This window comes from Salvelinus alpinus, chromosome 1, assembly GCF_045679555.1.
Source record: "Salvelinus alpinus chromosome 1, SLU_Salpinus.1, whole genome shotgun sequence".
Lineage (NCBI taxonomy): Eukaryota > Metazoa > Chordata > Actinopteri > Salmoniformes > Salmonidae > Salvelinus > Salvelinus alpinus.
The window spans coordinates 2,820,654-2,839,876 of record NC_092086.1 but is presented as its reverse complement, the minus strand read 5'-3'; the positions used below and the strand labels follow the sequence as shown (position 1 = coordinate 2,839,876).

The 19,223-nt window shown below is 47.6% G+C and overlaps 1 protein-coding gene across 3 annotated transcripts in view; it reads right to left on the bottom strand.

Moving 5' to 3' along the window:
• Positions 1-2,292: 2,292 nt before the first annotated feature.
• fscn1a (fascin actin-bundling protein 1a) overlaps positions 2,293-19,223 on the bottom strand; it is a 56,311-nt gene continuing 39,380 nt past the window's right edge. The window contains exons 8-9 of one of the 3 annotated variants that reach the window (XR_011673674.1): positions 2,558-5,199; positions 2,293-2,516 (exon numbers count right to left, since the gene is read on the bottom strand). Coding sequence is in view for 1 of the 3 variants with exons in the window: in XM_071390901.1 (XP_071247002.1) it covers positions 4,991-5,199 (209 nt within the window). In the remaining 2 variants the exon portion in view is untranslated. Of the gene's footprint in view, positions 5,200-19,223 lie in introns of all 3 variants that reach the window. The other 2 variants (XR_011673669.1, XM_071390901.1) reach the window with 2 other exon arrangements.

The window sequence follows — 19,223 nt, the reverse complement described above, 5'->3', positions numbered from 1 at the left end:
CGTCCTCTTCTAAACATAGAGACTAACCTGCTGGGTGTAACCTGAGAGGGCACGCCGTCCTCTTCTAAACATAGAGACTAACCTGCTGGGTGTAACCTGAGAGGGCACGCCGTCCTCTTCTAAACATAGAGACTAACCTGCTGGGTGTAACCTGAGAGGGCACGCCGTCCTCTTCTAAACATAGAGACTAACCTGCTGGGTGTAACCTGAGAGGGCACGCCGTCCTCTTCTAAACATAGAGACTAACCTGCTGGGTGTAACCTGAGAGGGCACGCCGTCCTCTTCTAAACATAGAGACTAACCTGCTGGGTGTAACCTGAGAGGGCACGCCGTCCTCTTCTAAACATAGAGACTAACCTGCTGGGTGTAACCTGAGAGGGCACGCCGTCCTCTTCTAAACATAGAGACTAACCTGCTGGGTGTAACCTGAGAGGGCACGCCGTCCTCTTCTAAACATAGAGACTAACCTGCTGGGTGTAACCTGAGAGGGCACGCCGTCCTCTTCTAAACATAGAGACTAACCTGCTGGGTGTAACCTGAGAGGGCACGCCGTCCTCTTCTAAACATAGAGACTAACCTGCTGGGTGTAACCTGAGAGGGCACGCCGTCCTCTTCTAAACATAGAGACTAAACGGTTGCTAAAATGGGAAGAGGTCTGGCCGTGATTCGGGTGTTGTTCTGCCGCCGTTACATCTCAGAAGACCAGGCAGGTCCTACAAGCCCTCGTTTTGTTGCATCGGGAGCATTGAACAAATATAATACTCTTTTTCCACTACTGATTTTCAGCGTATAGGGAAGGGCACTCAACTTGTACTGCACTGACTCACGTGATTGGATAAAAAAATGATAGTTGGCGCTGTTAAGACTTCCGAGCAGCCTTTGATGTTATTGATCATTTGTTATTGGAGGGGGAAAAAAACTCACTTATGGCATCACATCACATGGTAGAAGAGTTACTTATCGAACAGATGTAAAGTGCGGCGTACCTCAGGGCACTTGCCTTGGGCCGTTACATATGCAGATGATTCCACGTATCAGCTACCCAAATTCTAATAAGGAGTTAGGATCGGTCCCCCCCCCCGCGGGACGGTTGAGCTAACGTGATTTGTAAGTAATAAGCTTAAATTTAACTTCCCTCACAGAACTTAAAACATGGCAGTCTTTCCAGGTTGATTAAACTGCATCAATTGTTTTTCTGAGAAATAGTTGACATTTTTAAATTGTCTGTATAATAAACGTATATAAAAGGCTCTGACAGACATGCCGGGGCAGCAGGGTAGCCTAGTGGTTAGAGCGTTGGACTAGTAACCGTAAAGGTTGCTAGATCGAATCCCCGAGCTGACAAGGTAGAAATCTGTTGTCCTGAACAAGGCAGTTAACCCACTGTTTCCTGGTAGGCCGTCATTGTAAATAAGAATTTGTTCTTAACTGACTTGGCTTTATTTAACTAGACATTGGGGGTCTCTTCAGTCCCCAGATCCAGAACGAATTCAAGGCAACGTACATTATTCCATGGAACTCCCATCTCAAATGACTAAAGCAGAATTAGCTTAACAAAACACCTCTATTTGACCCGAGTTGTAATGTTTTTTTTAAATTTGACCTTTTTAACCAGGCAAGTCAGTTAAGAACAAATTCTTATTTACAATGACGGCCTACCGGGGGAACAGTGGGTTAACTGCCTTGTTCAGGGGGCAGAACGACAGTTTTTTACCTTGTCAGCTCGGGGATTCGATCTAGCAACCTTTCGGTTACTGGCTCATCTCTCTAACTAACCACTAGGCTACCTGCCGCCACACATGTATAAGTTGTGTCAGACCCCAGTAAGACGAGCTGTCCCCATTGTGGTCGTCAGTCAGGAACTCGGCTGGTAAATGTAAGTTAGAGCTCCCACCTCTCCAGGGCCCAGAGGACCTCGGCTGGTAAATGTAAGTTAGACCTCCCACCTCTCCAAGGCCCAGTTTTCGTAAAGTTAATGATCGGATTACGTGTTTAGAAATAGAATGAATAGAACGTACGAATCCCTGACTTCGAATGGGGACTCCGTTCTATTCAATAGGCGAACTCCAGATTATTTTATATTTTTTTAACTGGGCCGCTGAAGCCATGTTTTAGATGGAGGAGCTGTGTCTCTAAAATGTTTCAATCACAATCCAGGATTGTAGAAAGAAATCCTCCATTTCATGATTTGACAGGACGACACAACAAAAATAAACTCACCCATCACAATGTGTTGTAGTTATAGTTGAACAGGCGGTGTCCAATAAAAACACAGAACAGACACGTAGGTAGTAGTGTTCAAAATCCCAGGTTTTTTATTGGTTGTTGGCATCCAGGTGAACCAATGGCACAAAAGATTATCACCAAAAATAAACAAAAAGGAAAGTTCCAGTTTCACAAAGTAAAAAAAAAAAAAAGTGGTATATTTTTATAGTTACATTTAGTAAATTACCCAGAAACACTGAGTCAGACACAGGCATTACCATAACTACAATGGAGGCCTTCTAACCTCTCACCTGTGGGAACCAACAGTCAACGAGGCCTTCTAACCTCTCACCTGTGGGAACCAACAGTCAACGAGGCCTAACCTCTCACCTGTGGGAACCAACAGTCAACGAGGCCTTCTAACCTCTCACCTGTGGGAACCAACAGTCAACGAGGCCTAACCTCTCACCTGTGGGAACCAACAGTCAACGAGGCCTTCTAACCTCTCACCTGTGGGAACCAACAGTCAACGAGGCCTTCTAACCTCTCACCTGTGGGAACCAACAGTCAACGAGGCCTAACCTCTCACCTGTGGGAACCAACAGTCAACGAGGCCTAACCTCTCACCTGTGGGAACCAACAGTCAACGAGGCCTTCTAACCTCTCACCTGTGGGAACCAACAGTCAACGAGGCCTAACCTCTCACCTGTGGGAACCAACAGTCAACATACACACCTTTCCATCCATCCACATCATTGACCTCTGGCTAGATCACAGTGGATCACATTTACGTGAGAATTAATTCCTTAAGCACCAGATTCCAGTTGTGAGGAGGGAGTGTGAGACCAGGAAGTCATGTGAGAGATGGTGTTTGTGTCAATACCAACAGATCATTCTCCATGATAATGGCTGTGCCTTACAGACAAAATTAAAGATATTCTTCCAGTCAGAGAGGTTAACGTCCAACCAGATCAGAGCTCTGGACAGCTGTAGGAACACACACTTCCTTCACGACAACAACATAAACAGGTTACTTCCTGTCCGGGAGATCAAAATCAACACCAATGAGCTCACAGCTAGAGGATGACATCATTTCCTCTAGGTTACATTGTACATTTCCTGTGATTCAATATGAGATGAGGGGACTAAACCCGTTCGAGAATCCACTTCCAGTTTTTACACGATGCTCAGAGACCAGCAGGCCTCTAGTTCCAGACCGAACCGGTTCTATTATTTAGGCCCGGATTCAATACCATCACTTCTTTTAGACAATGCGCCGTTTAAAAAAGGCAATTTCAAAATGGCGCATTGTCCAAAATCTCCACCAATGAGCTCGCTAGCTAGATGACAATTTCCTCTAGGTTACATTGGAACATTTTACATTTTCTGTGATTCAATATTATGAGATGAGGGACTAAACCCACTCCAGAACACAGTGAGAATCCACTTCCAGTTTTTACCCAGCAGGCCTCTAGAACCAGACAGAACCGGTTCAATACCATCACTGCTTCTTTTCCCCCTAAACGCTAATTTCAGAATAAGCTGACATAAATGCAGCGTTTACCGTGAACATTGCATTGTGGGATTGAACCCTGGCCCAAAATCAGGTCATACATGATAAATACTGTCTGTCACCACGTGTTGTTTAATACCGAGACAGACAGGAAGGAGAAACCTTGATACAAAGACCAAAATAAACAGATGGAGAAAGAGAGAGAGATAGAATGAGAGTTGTTTAAGTGTTTAGTTGAGCGGGAGGGGCTTTAACAAAGCTCTGCTCTGTGAGGGGGGCGTCAGCTGTTTGAGAGTGGGCCAATCATACATCTGGGACTGAGAGACACATCGAGCCATGCTGCTATTGGACAGGGGGGGGGGAAGTGCACAGCCCCACTAACTTTGGCAAAAAATACAGGTGGGTACTGCAGAATGGAACAGAGAGGGAAAGGGAGCGGGGGAAAAAGGGAGGGAAAGGGAGCGGGAGAGAAAAAGGAGGGAGGGAAAGGGAGCGGGAGAGAAAAAGGAGGGAGGAAAGGGAGGGAAAGGGAGCGGGAGAGAAAAAGGAGGGAGGGAAAGGGAGCGGGGGGAAAAAGGAGGGAAAGGGAGCGGGAGAGAAAAAAATGGAGGAAAGGGAGCGGGAGAGAAAAAGGAGGGAGGGAAAGGGAGCGGGAGAGAAAAAGGAGGGAAAGGGAGCGGGAGAGAAAAAGGAGGGAAAGGGAGCGGGAGAGAAAAAGGAGGGAGGGAAAGGGAGCGGGGGGAAAAAGGAGGGAAAGGGAGCGGGAGAGAAAAAAAATGGAGGAAAGGGAGCGGGAGAGAAAAAAAAGAGGGAAAGGGAGCGAGAGAGAAAAAGGAGGGAAAGGGAGCGGGAGAGAAAAAGGAGGGAAAGGGAGCGGGAGAGAAAAAGGAGGGAAAGGGAGCGGGAGAGAAAAAGGAGGGAAAGGGAGCGAGAGAAAAAGGGAGCGTGAAGTAAGCCTTACATAAGGACATACCTTCCCCAGCTCTTTCTCTCCCTCCTTTGTCCAGTTCACTCAAAAAAAAGGTCCTGTTCAGAACGGTGGAACGTCACATAGAAACGTATGGTGTAGATTAGAGGAGATGGGATTCATTATCAAGTAAAACAGATAATGGAGTCAGCTCTAGGTCTTAAATTCCCCATCTACAATATTGTGAACCTTTCACCACACTGAACACAGCCCTGGTCTGGGAGGGGGTTAGGACAGAGTTGAGAGAAGGATGGAGGGAGTTAAGGGGTGCTGTTGTCGTAGTAACAGGGTCTCGGGGGGAGGGGTCAGTACTCCCAGAGCGTGGCGGTCTCCAGGTCGTCGGCGTTGGCCTTCAAGACGCCGGCGTGGTCGCCGTGGAGATACTTCCCGTCAGCGACGGAGCGGATGGCGACCTTGTTGTAGTCGCAGAACTCTAACAGGAAGTCGACGGGGGCGTCACTGCTGCTCACCACCGATGCCTCGCTGCCCACCATCCAGAACTTCCCCGTCGAGTCTGAGGAGAGAGGAACCGTTTACAACAGGTACAACTATGAGGAGAGGGGGACCGTTTACAACAGGTACAACTATGAGGAGAGGGGGACCGTTTACAACAGGTACAACTATGAGGAGTCTGAGGAGAGGGGAACCGTTTACAACAGGTACAACTATGAGGAGAGGGGGGACCGTTTACAACAGGTACAACTATGAGGAGAGGGGGACCGTTTACAACAGGTACAACTATGAGGAGAGGGGAACCGTTTACAACAGGTACAACTATGAGGAGAGGGGGACCGTTTACAACAGGTACAACTATGAGGAGAGGGGGGACCGTTTACAACAGGTACAACTATGAGGAGAGGGGGGACCGTTTACAACAGGTACAACTATGAGGAGAGGGGGGACCGTTTACAACAGGTACAACTATGAGGAGAGGGGGGACCGTTTACAACAGGTACAACTATGAGGAGAGGGGGAACCGTTTACAACAGGTACAACTATGAGGAGAGGGGGACCGTTTACAACAGGTACAACTATGAGGAGTCTGAGGAGAGGGGGACCGTTTACAACAGGTACAACTATGAGGAGGGGGGAACCGTTTACAACAGGTACAACTATGAGGAGGGGGGAACCGTTTACAACAGGTACAACTATGAGGAGAGGGGGGACCGTTTACAACAGGTACAACTATGAGGAGAGGGGGAACCGTTTACAACAGGTACAACTATGAGGAGAGGGGGACCGTTTACAACAGGTACAACTATGAGGAGTCTGAGGAGAGGGGGACCGTTTACAACAGGTACAACTATGAGGAGAGGGGGGACCGTTTACAACAGGTACAACTATGAGGAGAGGGGGAACCGTTTACAACAGGTACAACTATGAGGAGAGGGGGGACCGTTTACAACAGGTACAACTATGAGGAGAGGGGGGACCGTTTACAACAGGTACAACTATGAGGAGAGAGGGAACCGTTTACAACAGGTACAACTATGAGGAGAGGGGGAACCGTTTACAACAGGTACAACTATGAGGAGAGAGGGGACCGTTTACAACAGGTACAACTATGAGGAGAGAGGAACCGTTTACAACAGGTACAACTATGAGGAGAGGGGGGACCGTTTACAACAGGTACAACTATGAGGAGAGGGGGGACCGTTTACAACAGGTACAACTATGAGGAGAGGGGGGACCGTTTACAACAGGTACAACTATGAGGAGAGGGGAACCGTTTACAACAGGTACAACTATGAGGAGAGGGGGGACCGTTTACAACAGGTACAACTATGAGGAGAGAGGAACCGTTTACAACAGGTACAACTATGAGGAGAGGGGGACCGTTTACAACAGGTACAACTATGAGGAGAGGGGGGACCGTTTACAACAGGTACAACTATGAGGAGAGGGGGAACCGTTTACAACAGGTACAACTATGAGGAGAGGGGAACCGTTTACAACAGGTACAACTATGAGGAGAGGGGAACCGTTTACAACAGGTACAACTATGAGGAGAGGGGGAACCGTTTACAACAGGTACAACTATGAGGAGAGAGGGAACCGTTTACAACAGGTACAACTATGAGGAGAGGGGAACAGTTTACAACAGGTACAACTATGAGGAGAGGGGGGACCGTTTACAACAGGTACAACTATGAGGAGAGGGGGAACCGTTTACAACAGGTACAACTATGAGGAGAGGGGGGACCGTTTACAACAGGTACAACTATGAGGAGAGGGGGGACCGTTTACAACAGGTACAACTATGAGGAGAGGGGAACCGTTTACAACAGGTACAACTATGAGGAGAGGGGGGACCGTTTACAACAGGTACAACTATGAGGAGAGGGGGGACCGTTTACAACAGGTACAACTATGAGGAGAGAGGAACCGTTTACAACAGGTACAACTATGAGGAGAGGGGGAACCGTTTACAACAGGTACAACTATGAGGAGAGAGGGAACCGTTTACAACAGGTACAACTATGAGGAGAGGGGAACCGTTTACAACAGGTACAACTATGAGGAGAGGGGGGACCGTTTACAACAGGTACAACTATGAGGAGAGGGGAAACCGTTTACAACAGGTACAACTATGAGGAGAGGGGGGACCGTTTACAACAGGTACAACTATGAGGAGAGGGGGGACCGTTTACAACAGGTACAACTATGAGGAGAGGGGAACCGTTTACAACAGGTACAACTATGTGGAGAGGGGAACCGTTTACAATAGGTACAACTATGAGGAGAGGGGGAACCGTTTACAACAGGTACAACTATGAGGAGAGAGGAACCGTTTACAACAGGTACAACTATGAGGAGAGGGGGACCGTTTACAACAGGTACAACTATGAGGAGAGAGGAACCGTTTACAACAGGTACAACTATGAGGAGAGAGGAACCGTTTACAACAGGTACAACTATGAGGAGAGAGGGACCGTTTACAACAGGTACAACTATGAGGAGAGAGGAACCGTTTACAACAGGTACAACTATGAGGAGAGGGGGAACCGTTTACAACAGGTACAACTATGAGGAGAGGGGGAACCGTTTACAACAGGTACAACTATGAGGAGAGGGGAACCGTTTACAACAGGTACAACTATGAGGAGAGGGGGGACCGTTTACAACAGGTACAACTATGAGGAGAGAGGGGACCGTTTACAACAGGTACAACTATGAGGAGAGAGGAACCGTTTACAACAGGTACAACTATGAGGAGAGGGGAACCGTTTACAACAGGTACAACTATGAGGAGAGGGGAACCGTTTACAACAGGTACAACTATGAGGAGAGGGGGAACCGTTTACAACAGGTACAACTATGAGGAGAGAGGAACCGTTTACAACAGGTACAACTATGAGGAGAGGGGAACCGTTTACAACAGGTACAACTATGAGGAGAGGGGGAACCGTTTACAACAGGTACAACTATGAGGAGAGGGGGAACCGTTTACAACAGGTACAACTATGAGGAGAGAGGAACCGTTTACAACAGGTACAACTATGAGGAGAGGGGAAACCGTTTACAACAGGTACAACTATGAGGAGAGGGGAAACCGTTTACAACAGGTACAACTATGAGGAGAGGGGGGACCGTTTACAACAGGTACAACTATGAGGAGAGGGGGGACCGTTTACAACAGGTACAACTATGAGGAGAGGGGGGACCGTTTACAACAGGTACAACTATGAGGAGAGGGGAACCGTTTACAACAGGTACAACTATGAGGAGAGGGGGGACCGTTTACAACAGGTACAACTATGAGGAGAGAGGAACCGTTTACAACAGGTACAACTATGAGGAGAGGGGGACCGTTTACAACAGGTACAACTATGAGGAGAGGGGGGACCGTTTACAACAGGTACAACTATGAGGAGAGGGGGGACCGTTTACAACAGGTACAACTATGAGGAGAGCGGGACCGTTTACAACAGGTACAACTATGAGGAGAGGGGGAACCGTTTACAACAGGTACAACTATGAGGAGAGAGGGAACCGTTTACAACAGGTACAACTATGAGGAGAGGGGAACCGTTTACAACAGGTACAACTATGAGGAGAGGGGGGACCGTTTACAACAGGTACAACTATGAGGAGAGGGGGAACCGTTTACAACAGGTACAACTATGAGGAGAGGGGGGACCGTTTACAACAGGTACAACTATGAGGAGAGGGGGGACCGTTTACAACAGGTACAACTGAGGAGAGAGGAACCGTTTACAACAGGTACAACTATGAGGAGAGGGGGAACCGTTTACAACAGGTACAACTATGAGGAGAGGGGGAACCGTTTACAACAGGTACAACTATGAGGAGAGGGGGAACCGTTTACAACAGGTACAACTATGAGGAGAGGTGGAACCGTTTACAACAGGTACAACTATGAGGAGAGAGGAACCGTTTACAACAGGTACAACTATGAGGAGAGGGGAACCGTTTACAACAGGTACAACTATGAGGAGAGAGGAACCGTTTACAACAGGTACAACTATGAGGAGAGGGGAACCGTTTACAACAGGTACAACTATGAGGAGTCTGAGGAGAGGGGGGAACCGTTTACAACAGGTACAACTATGAGGAGAGGGGAACCGTTTACAACAGGTACAACTATGAGGAGAGAGGGAACCGTTTACAACAGGTACAACTACGAGGAGAGGGGAACCGTTTACAACAGGTACAACTATGAGGAGAGGGGAACCGTTTACAACAGGTACAACTATGTGGAGAGGGGAACCGTTTACAATAGGTACAACTATGAGGAGAGGGGGAACCGTTTACAACAGGTACAACTATGAGGAGAGAGGAACCGTTTACAACAGGTACAACTATGAGGAGAGGGGGACCGTTTACAACAGGTACAACTATGAGGAGAGAGGAACCGTTTACAACAGGTACAACTATGAGGAGAGAGGAACCGTTTACAACAGGTACAACTATGAGGAGAGAGGGACCGTTTACAACAGGTACAACTATGAGGAGAGAGGAACCGTTTACAACAGGTACAACTATGAGGAGAGGGGAACCGTTTACAACAGGTACAACTATGAGGAGAGGGGGAACCGTTTACAACAGGTACAACTATGAGGAGAGGGGGAACCGTTTACAACAGGTACAACTATGAGGAGAGGGGAACCGTTTACAACAGGTACAACTATGAGGAGAGGGGGGACCGTTTACAACAGGTACAACTATGAGGAGAGAGGAACCGTTTACAACAGGTACAACTATGAGGAGAGGGGGAACCGTTTACAACAGGTACAACTATGAGGAGAGAGGAACCGTTTACAACAGGTACAACTATGAGGAGAGGGGAACCGTTTACAACAGGTACAACTATGAGGAGAGGGGGAACCGTTTACAACAGGTACAACTATGAGGAGAGGGGGAACCGTTTACAACAGGTACAACTATGAGGAGAGAGGAACCGTTTACAACAGGTACAACTATGAGGAGAGGGGGGACCGTTTACAACAGGTACAACTATGAGGAGAGGGGAACCGTTTACAACAGGTACAACTATGAGGAGAGGGGGACCGTTTACAACAGGTACAACTATGAGGAGAGAGGAACCGTTTACAACAGGTACAACTATGAGGAGAGAGGAACCGTTTACAACAGGTACAACTATGAGGAGAGAGGGACCGTTTACAACAGGTACAACTATGAGGAGAGAGGAACCGTTTACAACAGGTACAACTATGAGGAGAGGGGAACCGTTTACAACAGGTACAACTATGAGGAGAGGGGGAACCGTTTACAACAGGTACAACTATGAGGAGAGGGGGAACCGTTTACAACAGGTACAACTATGAGGAGAGGGGGAACCGTTTACAACAGGTACAACTATGAGGAGAGGGGGAACCGTTTACAACAGGTACAACTATGAGGAGAGGTGGAACCGTTTACAACAGGTACAACTATGAGGAGAGAGGAACCGTTTACAACAGGTACAACTATGAGGAGAGAGGAACCGTTTACAACAGGTACAACTATGAGGAGAGAGGAACCGTTTACAACAGGTACAACTATGAGGAGAGGGGGAACCGTTTACAACAGGTACAACTATGAGGAGAGAGGAACCGTTTACAACAGGTACAACTATGAGGAGAGGGGGAACCGTTTACAACAGGTACAACTATGAGGAGAGGTGGAACCGTTTACAACAGGTACAACTATGAGGAGAGAGGAACCGTTTACAACAGGTACAACTATGAGGAGAGGGGAACCGTTTACAACAGGTACAACTATGAGGAGAGAGGAACCGTTTACAACAGGTACAACTATGAGGAGAGGGGAACCGTTTACAACAGGTACAACTATGAGGAGTCTGAGGAGAGGGGGGAACCGTTTACAACAGGTACAACTATGAGGAGAGGGGAACCGTTTACAACAGGTACAACTATGAGGAGAGAGGGAACCGTTTACAACAGGTACAACTACGAGGAGAGGGGAACCGTTTACAACAGGTACAACTATGAGGAGAGGGGAACCGTTTACAACAGGTACAACTATGTGGAGAGGGGAACCGTTTACAATAGGTACAACTATGAGGAGAGGGGGAACCGTTTACAACAGGTACAACTATGAGGAGAGAGGAACCGTTTACAACAGGTACAACTATGAGGAGAGGGGGACCGTTTACAACAGGTACAACTATGAGGAGAGAGGAACCGTTTACAACAGGTACAACTATGAGGAGAGAGGAACCGTTTACAACAGGTACAACTATGAGGAGAGAGGGACCGTTTACAACAGGTACAACTATGAGGAGAGAGGAACCGTTTACAACAGGTACAACTATGAGGAGAGGGGAACCGTTTACAACAGGTACAACTATGAGGAGAGGGGGAACCGTTTACAACAGGTACAACTATGAGGAGAGGGGGAACCGTTTACAACAGGTACAACTATGAGGAGAGGGGAACCGTTTACAACAGGTACAACTATGAGGAGAGGGGGGACCGTTTACAACAGGTACAACTATGAGGAGAGAGGAACCGTTTACAACAGGTACAACTATGAGGAGAGGGGGAACCGTTTACAACAGGTACAACTATGAGGAGAGAGGAACCGTTTACAACAGGTACAACTATGAGGAGAGGGGAACCGTTTACAACAGGTACAACTATGAGGAGAGGGGGAACCGTTTACAACAGGTACAACTATGAGGAGAGGGGGAACCGTTTACAACAGGTACAACTATGAGGAGAGAGGAACCGTTTACAACAGGTACAACTATGAGGAGAGGGGGGACCGTTTACAACAGGTACAACTATGAGGAGAGGGGAACCGTTTACAACAGGTACAACTATGAGGAGAGGGGGACCGTTTACAACAGGTACAACTATGAGGAGAGAGGAACCGTTTACAACAGGTACAACTATGAGGAGAGAGGAACCGTTTACAACAGGTACAACTATGAGGAGAGAGGGACCGTTTACAACAGGTACAACTATGAGGAGAGAGGAACCGTTTACAACAGGTACAACTATGAGGAGAGGGGAACCGTTTACAACAGGTACAACTATGAGGAGAGGGGGAACCGTTTACAACAGGTACAACTATGAGGAGAGGGGGAACCGTTTACAACAGGTACAACTATGAGGAGAGGGGGAACCGTTTACAACAGGTACAACTATGAGGAGAGGGGGAACCGTTTACAACAGGTACAACTATGAGGAGAGGTGGAACCGTTTACAACAGGTACAACTATGAGGAGAGAGGAACCGTTTACAACAGGTACAACTATGAGGAGAGAGGAACCGTTTACAACAGGTACAACTATGAGGAGAGAGGAACCGTTTACAACAGGTACAACTATGAGGAGAGGGGGAACCGTTTACAACAGGTACAACTATGAGGAGAGAGGAACCGTTTACAACAGGTACAACTATGAGGAGTCTGAGGAGAGGGGAACCGTTTACAACAGGTACAACTATGAGGAGAGAGGAACCGTTTACAACAGGTACAACTATGAGGAGAGGGGAACCGTTTACAACAGGTACAACTATGAGGAGTCTGAGGAGAGGGGGGAACCGTTTACAACAGGTACAACTATGAGGAGAGGGGAACCGTTTACAACAGGTACAACTATGAGGAGAGAGGGAACCGTTTACAACAGGTACAACTACGAGGAGAGGGGAACCGTTTACAACAGGTACAACTATGAGGAGAGGGGAACCGTTTACAACAGGTACAACTATGTGGAGAGGGGAACCGTTTACAATAGGTACAACTATGAGGAGAGGGGGAACCGTTTACAACAGGTACAACTATGAGGAGAGAGGAACCGTTTACAACAGGTACAACTATGAGGAGAGGGGGACCGTTTACAACAGGTACAACTATGAGGAGAGGGGAACCGTTTACAACAGGTACAACTATGAGGAGAGAGGGAACCGTTTACAACAGGTACAACTATGAGGAGAGAGGGAACCGTTTACAACAGGTACAACTATGAGGAGAGGGGGACCGTTTACAACAGGTACAACTATGAGGAGAGGGGGACCGTTTACAACAGGTACAACTATGAGAGGGGGAACCGTTTACAACAGGTACAACTATGAGGAGAGGGGGGACCGTTTACAACAGGTACAACTATGAGGAGAGAGGAACCGTTTACAACAGGTACAACTATGAGGAGAGGGGAACCGTTTACAACAGGTACAACTATGAGGAGAGGGGGAACCGTTTACAACAGGTACAACTATGAGGAGAGGGGGAACCGTTTACAACAGGTACAACTATGAGGAGAGGGGAACCGTTTACAACAGGTACAACTATGAGGAGAGGGGGGACCGTTTACAACAGGTACAACTATGAGGAGAGAGGAACCGTTTACAACAGGTACAACTATGAGGAGAGGGGAACCGTTTACAACAGGTACAACTATGAGGAGAGGGGAACCGTTTACAACAGGTACAACTATGAGGAGAGGGGGAACCGTTTACAACAGGTACAACTATGAGGAGAGAGGAACCGTTTACAACAGGTACAACTATGAGGAGAGGGGAACCGTTTACAACAGGTACAACTATGAGGAGAGGGGGAACCGTTTACAACAGGTACAACTATGAGGAGAGGGGGAACCGTTTACAACAGGTACAACTATGAGGAGAGAGGAACCGTTTACAACAGGTACAACTATGAGGAGAGGGGGGACCGTTTACAACAGGTACAACTATGAGGAGAGGGGAACCGTTTACAACAGGTACAACTATGAGGAGAGGGGGACCGTTTACAACAGGTACAACTATGAGGAGAGAGGAACCGTTTACAACAGGTACAACTATGAGGAGAGAGGGACCGTTTACAACAGGTACAACTATGAGGAGAGAGGAACCGTTTACAACAGGTACAACTATGAGGAGAGGGGAACCGTTTACAACAGGTACAACTATGAGGAGAGGGGGAACCGTTTACAACAGGTACAACTATGAGGAGAGGGGGAACCGTTTACAACAGGTACAACTATGAGGAGAGGGGGAACCGTTTACAACAGGTACAACTATGAGGAGAGGTGGAACCGTTTACAACAGGTACAACTATGAGGAGAGAGGAACCGTTTACAACAGGTACAACTATGAGGAGAGAGGAACCGTTTACAACAGGTACAACTATGAGGAGAGAGGAACCGTTTACAACAGGTACAACTATGAGGAGAGGGGGAACCGTTTACAACAGGTACAACTATGAGGAGAGAGGAACCGTTTACAACAGGTACAACTATGAGGAGTCTGAGGAGAGGGGAACCGTTTACAACAGGTACAACTATGAGGAGAGAGGAACCGTTTACAACAGGTACAACTATGAGGAGAGGGGAACCGTTTACAACAGGTACAACTATGAGGAGTCTGAGGAGAGGGGGGAACCGTTTACAACAGGTACAACTATGAAGAGAGGGGAACCGTTTACAACAGGTACAACTATGAGGAGAGAGGGAACCGTTTACAACAGGTACAACTACGAGGAGAGGGGAACCGTTTACAACAGGTACAACTATGAGGAGAGGGGAACCGTTTACAACAGGTACAACTATGTGGAGAGGGGAACCGTTTACAATAGGTACAACTATGAGGAGAGGGGGAACCGTTTACAACAGGTACAACTATGAGGAGAGAGGAACCGTTTACAACAGGTACAACTATGAGGAGAGGGGGACCGTTTACAACAGGTACAACTATGAGGAGAGGGGAACCGTTTACAACAGGTACAACTATGAGGAGAGAGGGAACCGTTTACAACAGGTACAACTATGAGGAGAGGGGGACCGTTTACAACAGGTACAACTATGAGGAGAGGGGGACCGTTTACAACAGGTACAACTATGAGAGGGGGAACCGTTTACAACAGGTACAACTATGAGGAGAGGGGGGACCGTTTACAACAGGTACAACTATGAGGAGAGAGGAACCGTTTACAACAGGTACAACTATGAGGAGAGAGGAACCGTTTACAACAGGTACAACTATGAGGAGAGGGGGAACCGTTTACAACAGGTACAACTATGAGGAGAGGGGGGACCGTTTACAACAGGTACAACTATGAGGAGAGGGGAACCGTTTACAACAGGTACAACTATGAGGAGAGAGGAACCGTTTACAACAGGTACAACTATGAGGAGAGAGGAACCGTTTACAACAGGTACAACTATGAGGAGAGGGGGGACCGTTTACAACAGGTACAACTACGAGGAGAGGGGAACCGTTTACAACAGGTACAACTATGAGGAGAGGGGAACCGTTTACAATAGGTACAACTATGAGGAGAGGGGGAACCGTTTACAACAGGTACAACTATGAGGAGAGAGGAACCGTTTACAACAGGTACAACTATGAGGAGAGGGGGACCGTTTACAACAGGTACAACTATGAGGAGAGGGGAACCGTTTACAACAGGTACAACTATGAGGAGAGAGGGAACCGTTTACAACAGGTACAACTATGAGGAGAGGGGGACCGTTTACAACAGGTACAACTATGAGGAGAGGGGGACCGTTTACAACAGGTACAACTATGAGAGGGGGAACCGTTTACAACAGGTACAACTATGAGGAGCGGGGGGACCGTTTACAACAGGTACAACTATGAGGAGAGAGGAACCGTTTACAACAGGTACAACTATGAGGAGAGAGGAACCGTTTACAACAGGTACAACTATGAGGAGAGGGGGAACCGTTTACAACAGGTACAACTATGAGGAGAGGGGGGACCGTTTACAACAGGTACAACTATGAGGAGAGGGGAACCGTTTACAACAGGTACAACTATGAGGAGAGGGGGGACCGTTTACAACAGGTACAACTATGAGGAGAGAGGAACCGTTTACAACAGGTACAACTATGAGGAGAGGGGAACCGTTTACAACAGGTACAACTATGAGGAGAGGGGAACCGTTTACAACAGGTACAACTATGAGGAGAGGGGGAACCGTTTACAACAGGTACAACTATGAGGAGAGAGGAACCGTTTACAACAGGTACAACTATGAGGAGAGGGGAACCGTTTACAACAGGTACAACTATGAGGAGAGGGGGAACCGTTTACAACAGGTACAACTATGAGGAGAGAGGAACCGTTTACAACTATGAGGAGAGGGGGGACCGTTTACAACAGGTACAACTATGAGGAGAGGGGAACCGTTTACAACAGGTACAACTATGAGGAGAGGGGGACCGTTTACAACAGGTACAACTATGAGGAGAGAGGAACCGTTTACAACAGGTACAACTATGAGGAGAGAGGAACCGTTTACAACAGGTACAACTATGAGGAGAGAGGGACCGTTTACAACAGGTACAACTATGAGGAGAGAGGAACCGTTTACAACAGGTACAACTATGAGGAGAGGGGAACCGTTTACAACAGGTACAACTATGAGGAGAGGGGGAACCGTTTACAACAGGTACAACTATGAGGAGAGGGGGAACCGTTTACAACAGGTACAACTATGAGGAGAGGGGAACCGTTTACAACAGGTACAACTATGAGGAGAGGGGGGACCGTTTACAACAGGTACAACTATGAGGAGAGAGGAACCGTTTACAACAGGTACAACTATGAGGAGAGGGGAACCGTTTACAACAGGTACAACTATGAGGAGAGGGGAACCGTTTACAACAGGTACAACTATGAGGAGAGGGGGACCGTTTACAACAGGTACAACTATGAGGAGAGAGGAACCGTTTACAACAGGTACAACTATGAGGAGAGGGGGGACCGTTTACAACAGGTACAACTATGAGGAGAGGGGAACCGTTTACAACAGGTACAACTATGAGGAGAGGGGGAACCGTTTACAACAGGTACAACTATGAGGAGAGGGGGAACCGTTTACAACAGGTACAACTATGAGGAGAGAGGAACCGTTTACAACAGGTACAACTATGAGGAGAGGGGGGACCGTTTACAACAGGTACAACTATGAGGAGAGGGGAACCGTTTACAACAGGTACAACTATGAGGAGAGGGGGACCGTTTACAACAGGTACAACTATGAGGAGAGAGGAACCGTTTACAACAGGTACAACTATGAGGAGAGAGGAACCGTTTACAACAGGTACAACTATGAGGAGAGAGGAACCGTTTACAACAGGTACAACTATGAGGAGAGGGGAACCGTTTACAACAGGTACAACTATGAGGAGAGGGGAACCGTTTACAACAGGTACAACTATGAGGAGAGGGGGAACCGTTTACAACAGGTACAACTATGAGGAGAGGGGGAACCGTTTACAACAGGTACAACTATGAGGAGAGGTGGAACCGTTTACAACAGGTACAACTATGAGGAGAGGTGGAACCGTTTACAACAGGTACAACTATGAGGAGAGAGGAACCGTTTACAACAGGTACAACTATGAGGAGAGAGGAACCGTTTACAACAGGTACAACTATGAGGAGAGAGGAACCGTTTACAACAGGTACGACTATGAGGAGAGGGGGAACCGTTTACAACAGGTACAACTATGAGGAGAGAGGAACCGTTTACAACAGGTACAACTATGAGGAGTCTGAGGAGAGGGGAACCGTTTACAACAGGTACAACTATGAGGAGAGAGGAACCGTTTACAACAGGTACAACTATGAGGAGAGGGGAACCGTTTACAACAGGTACAACTATGAGGAGTCTGAGGAGAGGGGGGAACCGTTTACAACAGGTACAACTATGAGGAGAGGGGAACCGTTTACAACAGGTACAACTATGAGGAGAGAGGGAACCGTTTACAACAGGTACAACTACGAGGAGAGGGGAACCGTTTACAACAGGTACAACTATGAGGAGAGGGGAACCGTTTACAACAGGTACAACTATGTGGAGAGGGGAACCGTTTACAATAGGTACAACTATGAGGAGAGGGGGAACCGTTTACAACAGGTACAACTATGAGGAGAGAGGAACCGTTTACAACAGGTACAACTATGAGGAGAGGGGGACCGTTTACAACAGGTACAACTATGAGGAGAGGGGAACCGTTTACAACAGGTACAACTATGAGGAGAGAGGGAACCGTTTACAACAGGTACAACTATGAGGAGAGGGGGACCGTTTACAACAGGTACAACTACGAGGAGAGAGGGAACCGTTTACAACAGGTACAACTATGAGAGGGGGAACCGTTTACAACAGGTACAACTATGAGGAGAGGGGGGACCGTTTACAACAGGTACAACTATGAGGAGAGAGGAACCGTTTACAACAGGTACAACTATGAGGAGAGAGGAACCGTTTACAACAGGTACAACTATGAGGAGAGGGGGAACCGTTTACAACAGGTACAACTATGAGGAGAGGGGGGACCGTTTACAACAGGTACAACTATGAGGAGAGGGGAACCGTTTACAACAGGTACAACTATGAGGAGAGAGGACCGTTTACAACAGGTACAACTATGAGGAGAGAGGAACCGTTTACAACAGGTACAACTATGAGGAGAGGGGGGACCGTTTACAACAGGTACAACTATGAGGAGAGGGGAACCGTTTACAACAGGTACAACTATGAGGAGAGGGGGACCGTTTACAACAGGTACAACTATGAGGAGAGAGGAACCGTTTACAACAGGTACAACTATGAGGAGAGAGGAACCGTTTACAACAGGTACAACTATGAGGAGAGAGGGACCGTTTACAACAGGTACAACTATGAGGAGAGAGGAACCGTTTACAACAGGTACAACTATGAGGAGAGGGGAACCGTTTACAACAGGTACAACTATGAGGAGAGGGGGAACCGTTTACAACAGGTACAACTATGAGGAGAGGGGAACCGTTTACAACAGGAACAACTATGAGGAGAGGGGAACCGTTTACAACAGGTACAACTATGAGGAGAGGGGGACCGTTTACAACAGGTACAACTACGAGGAGAGGGGAACCGTTTACAACAGGTACAACTATGAGGAGAGAGGGACCGTTTACAACAGGTACAACTATGAGGAGAGGGGGACCGTTTACAACAGGTACAACTATGAGGAGAAGGGAACCGTTTACAACAGGTACAACTATGAGGAGAGGGGGGACCGTTTACAACAGGTACAAC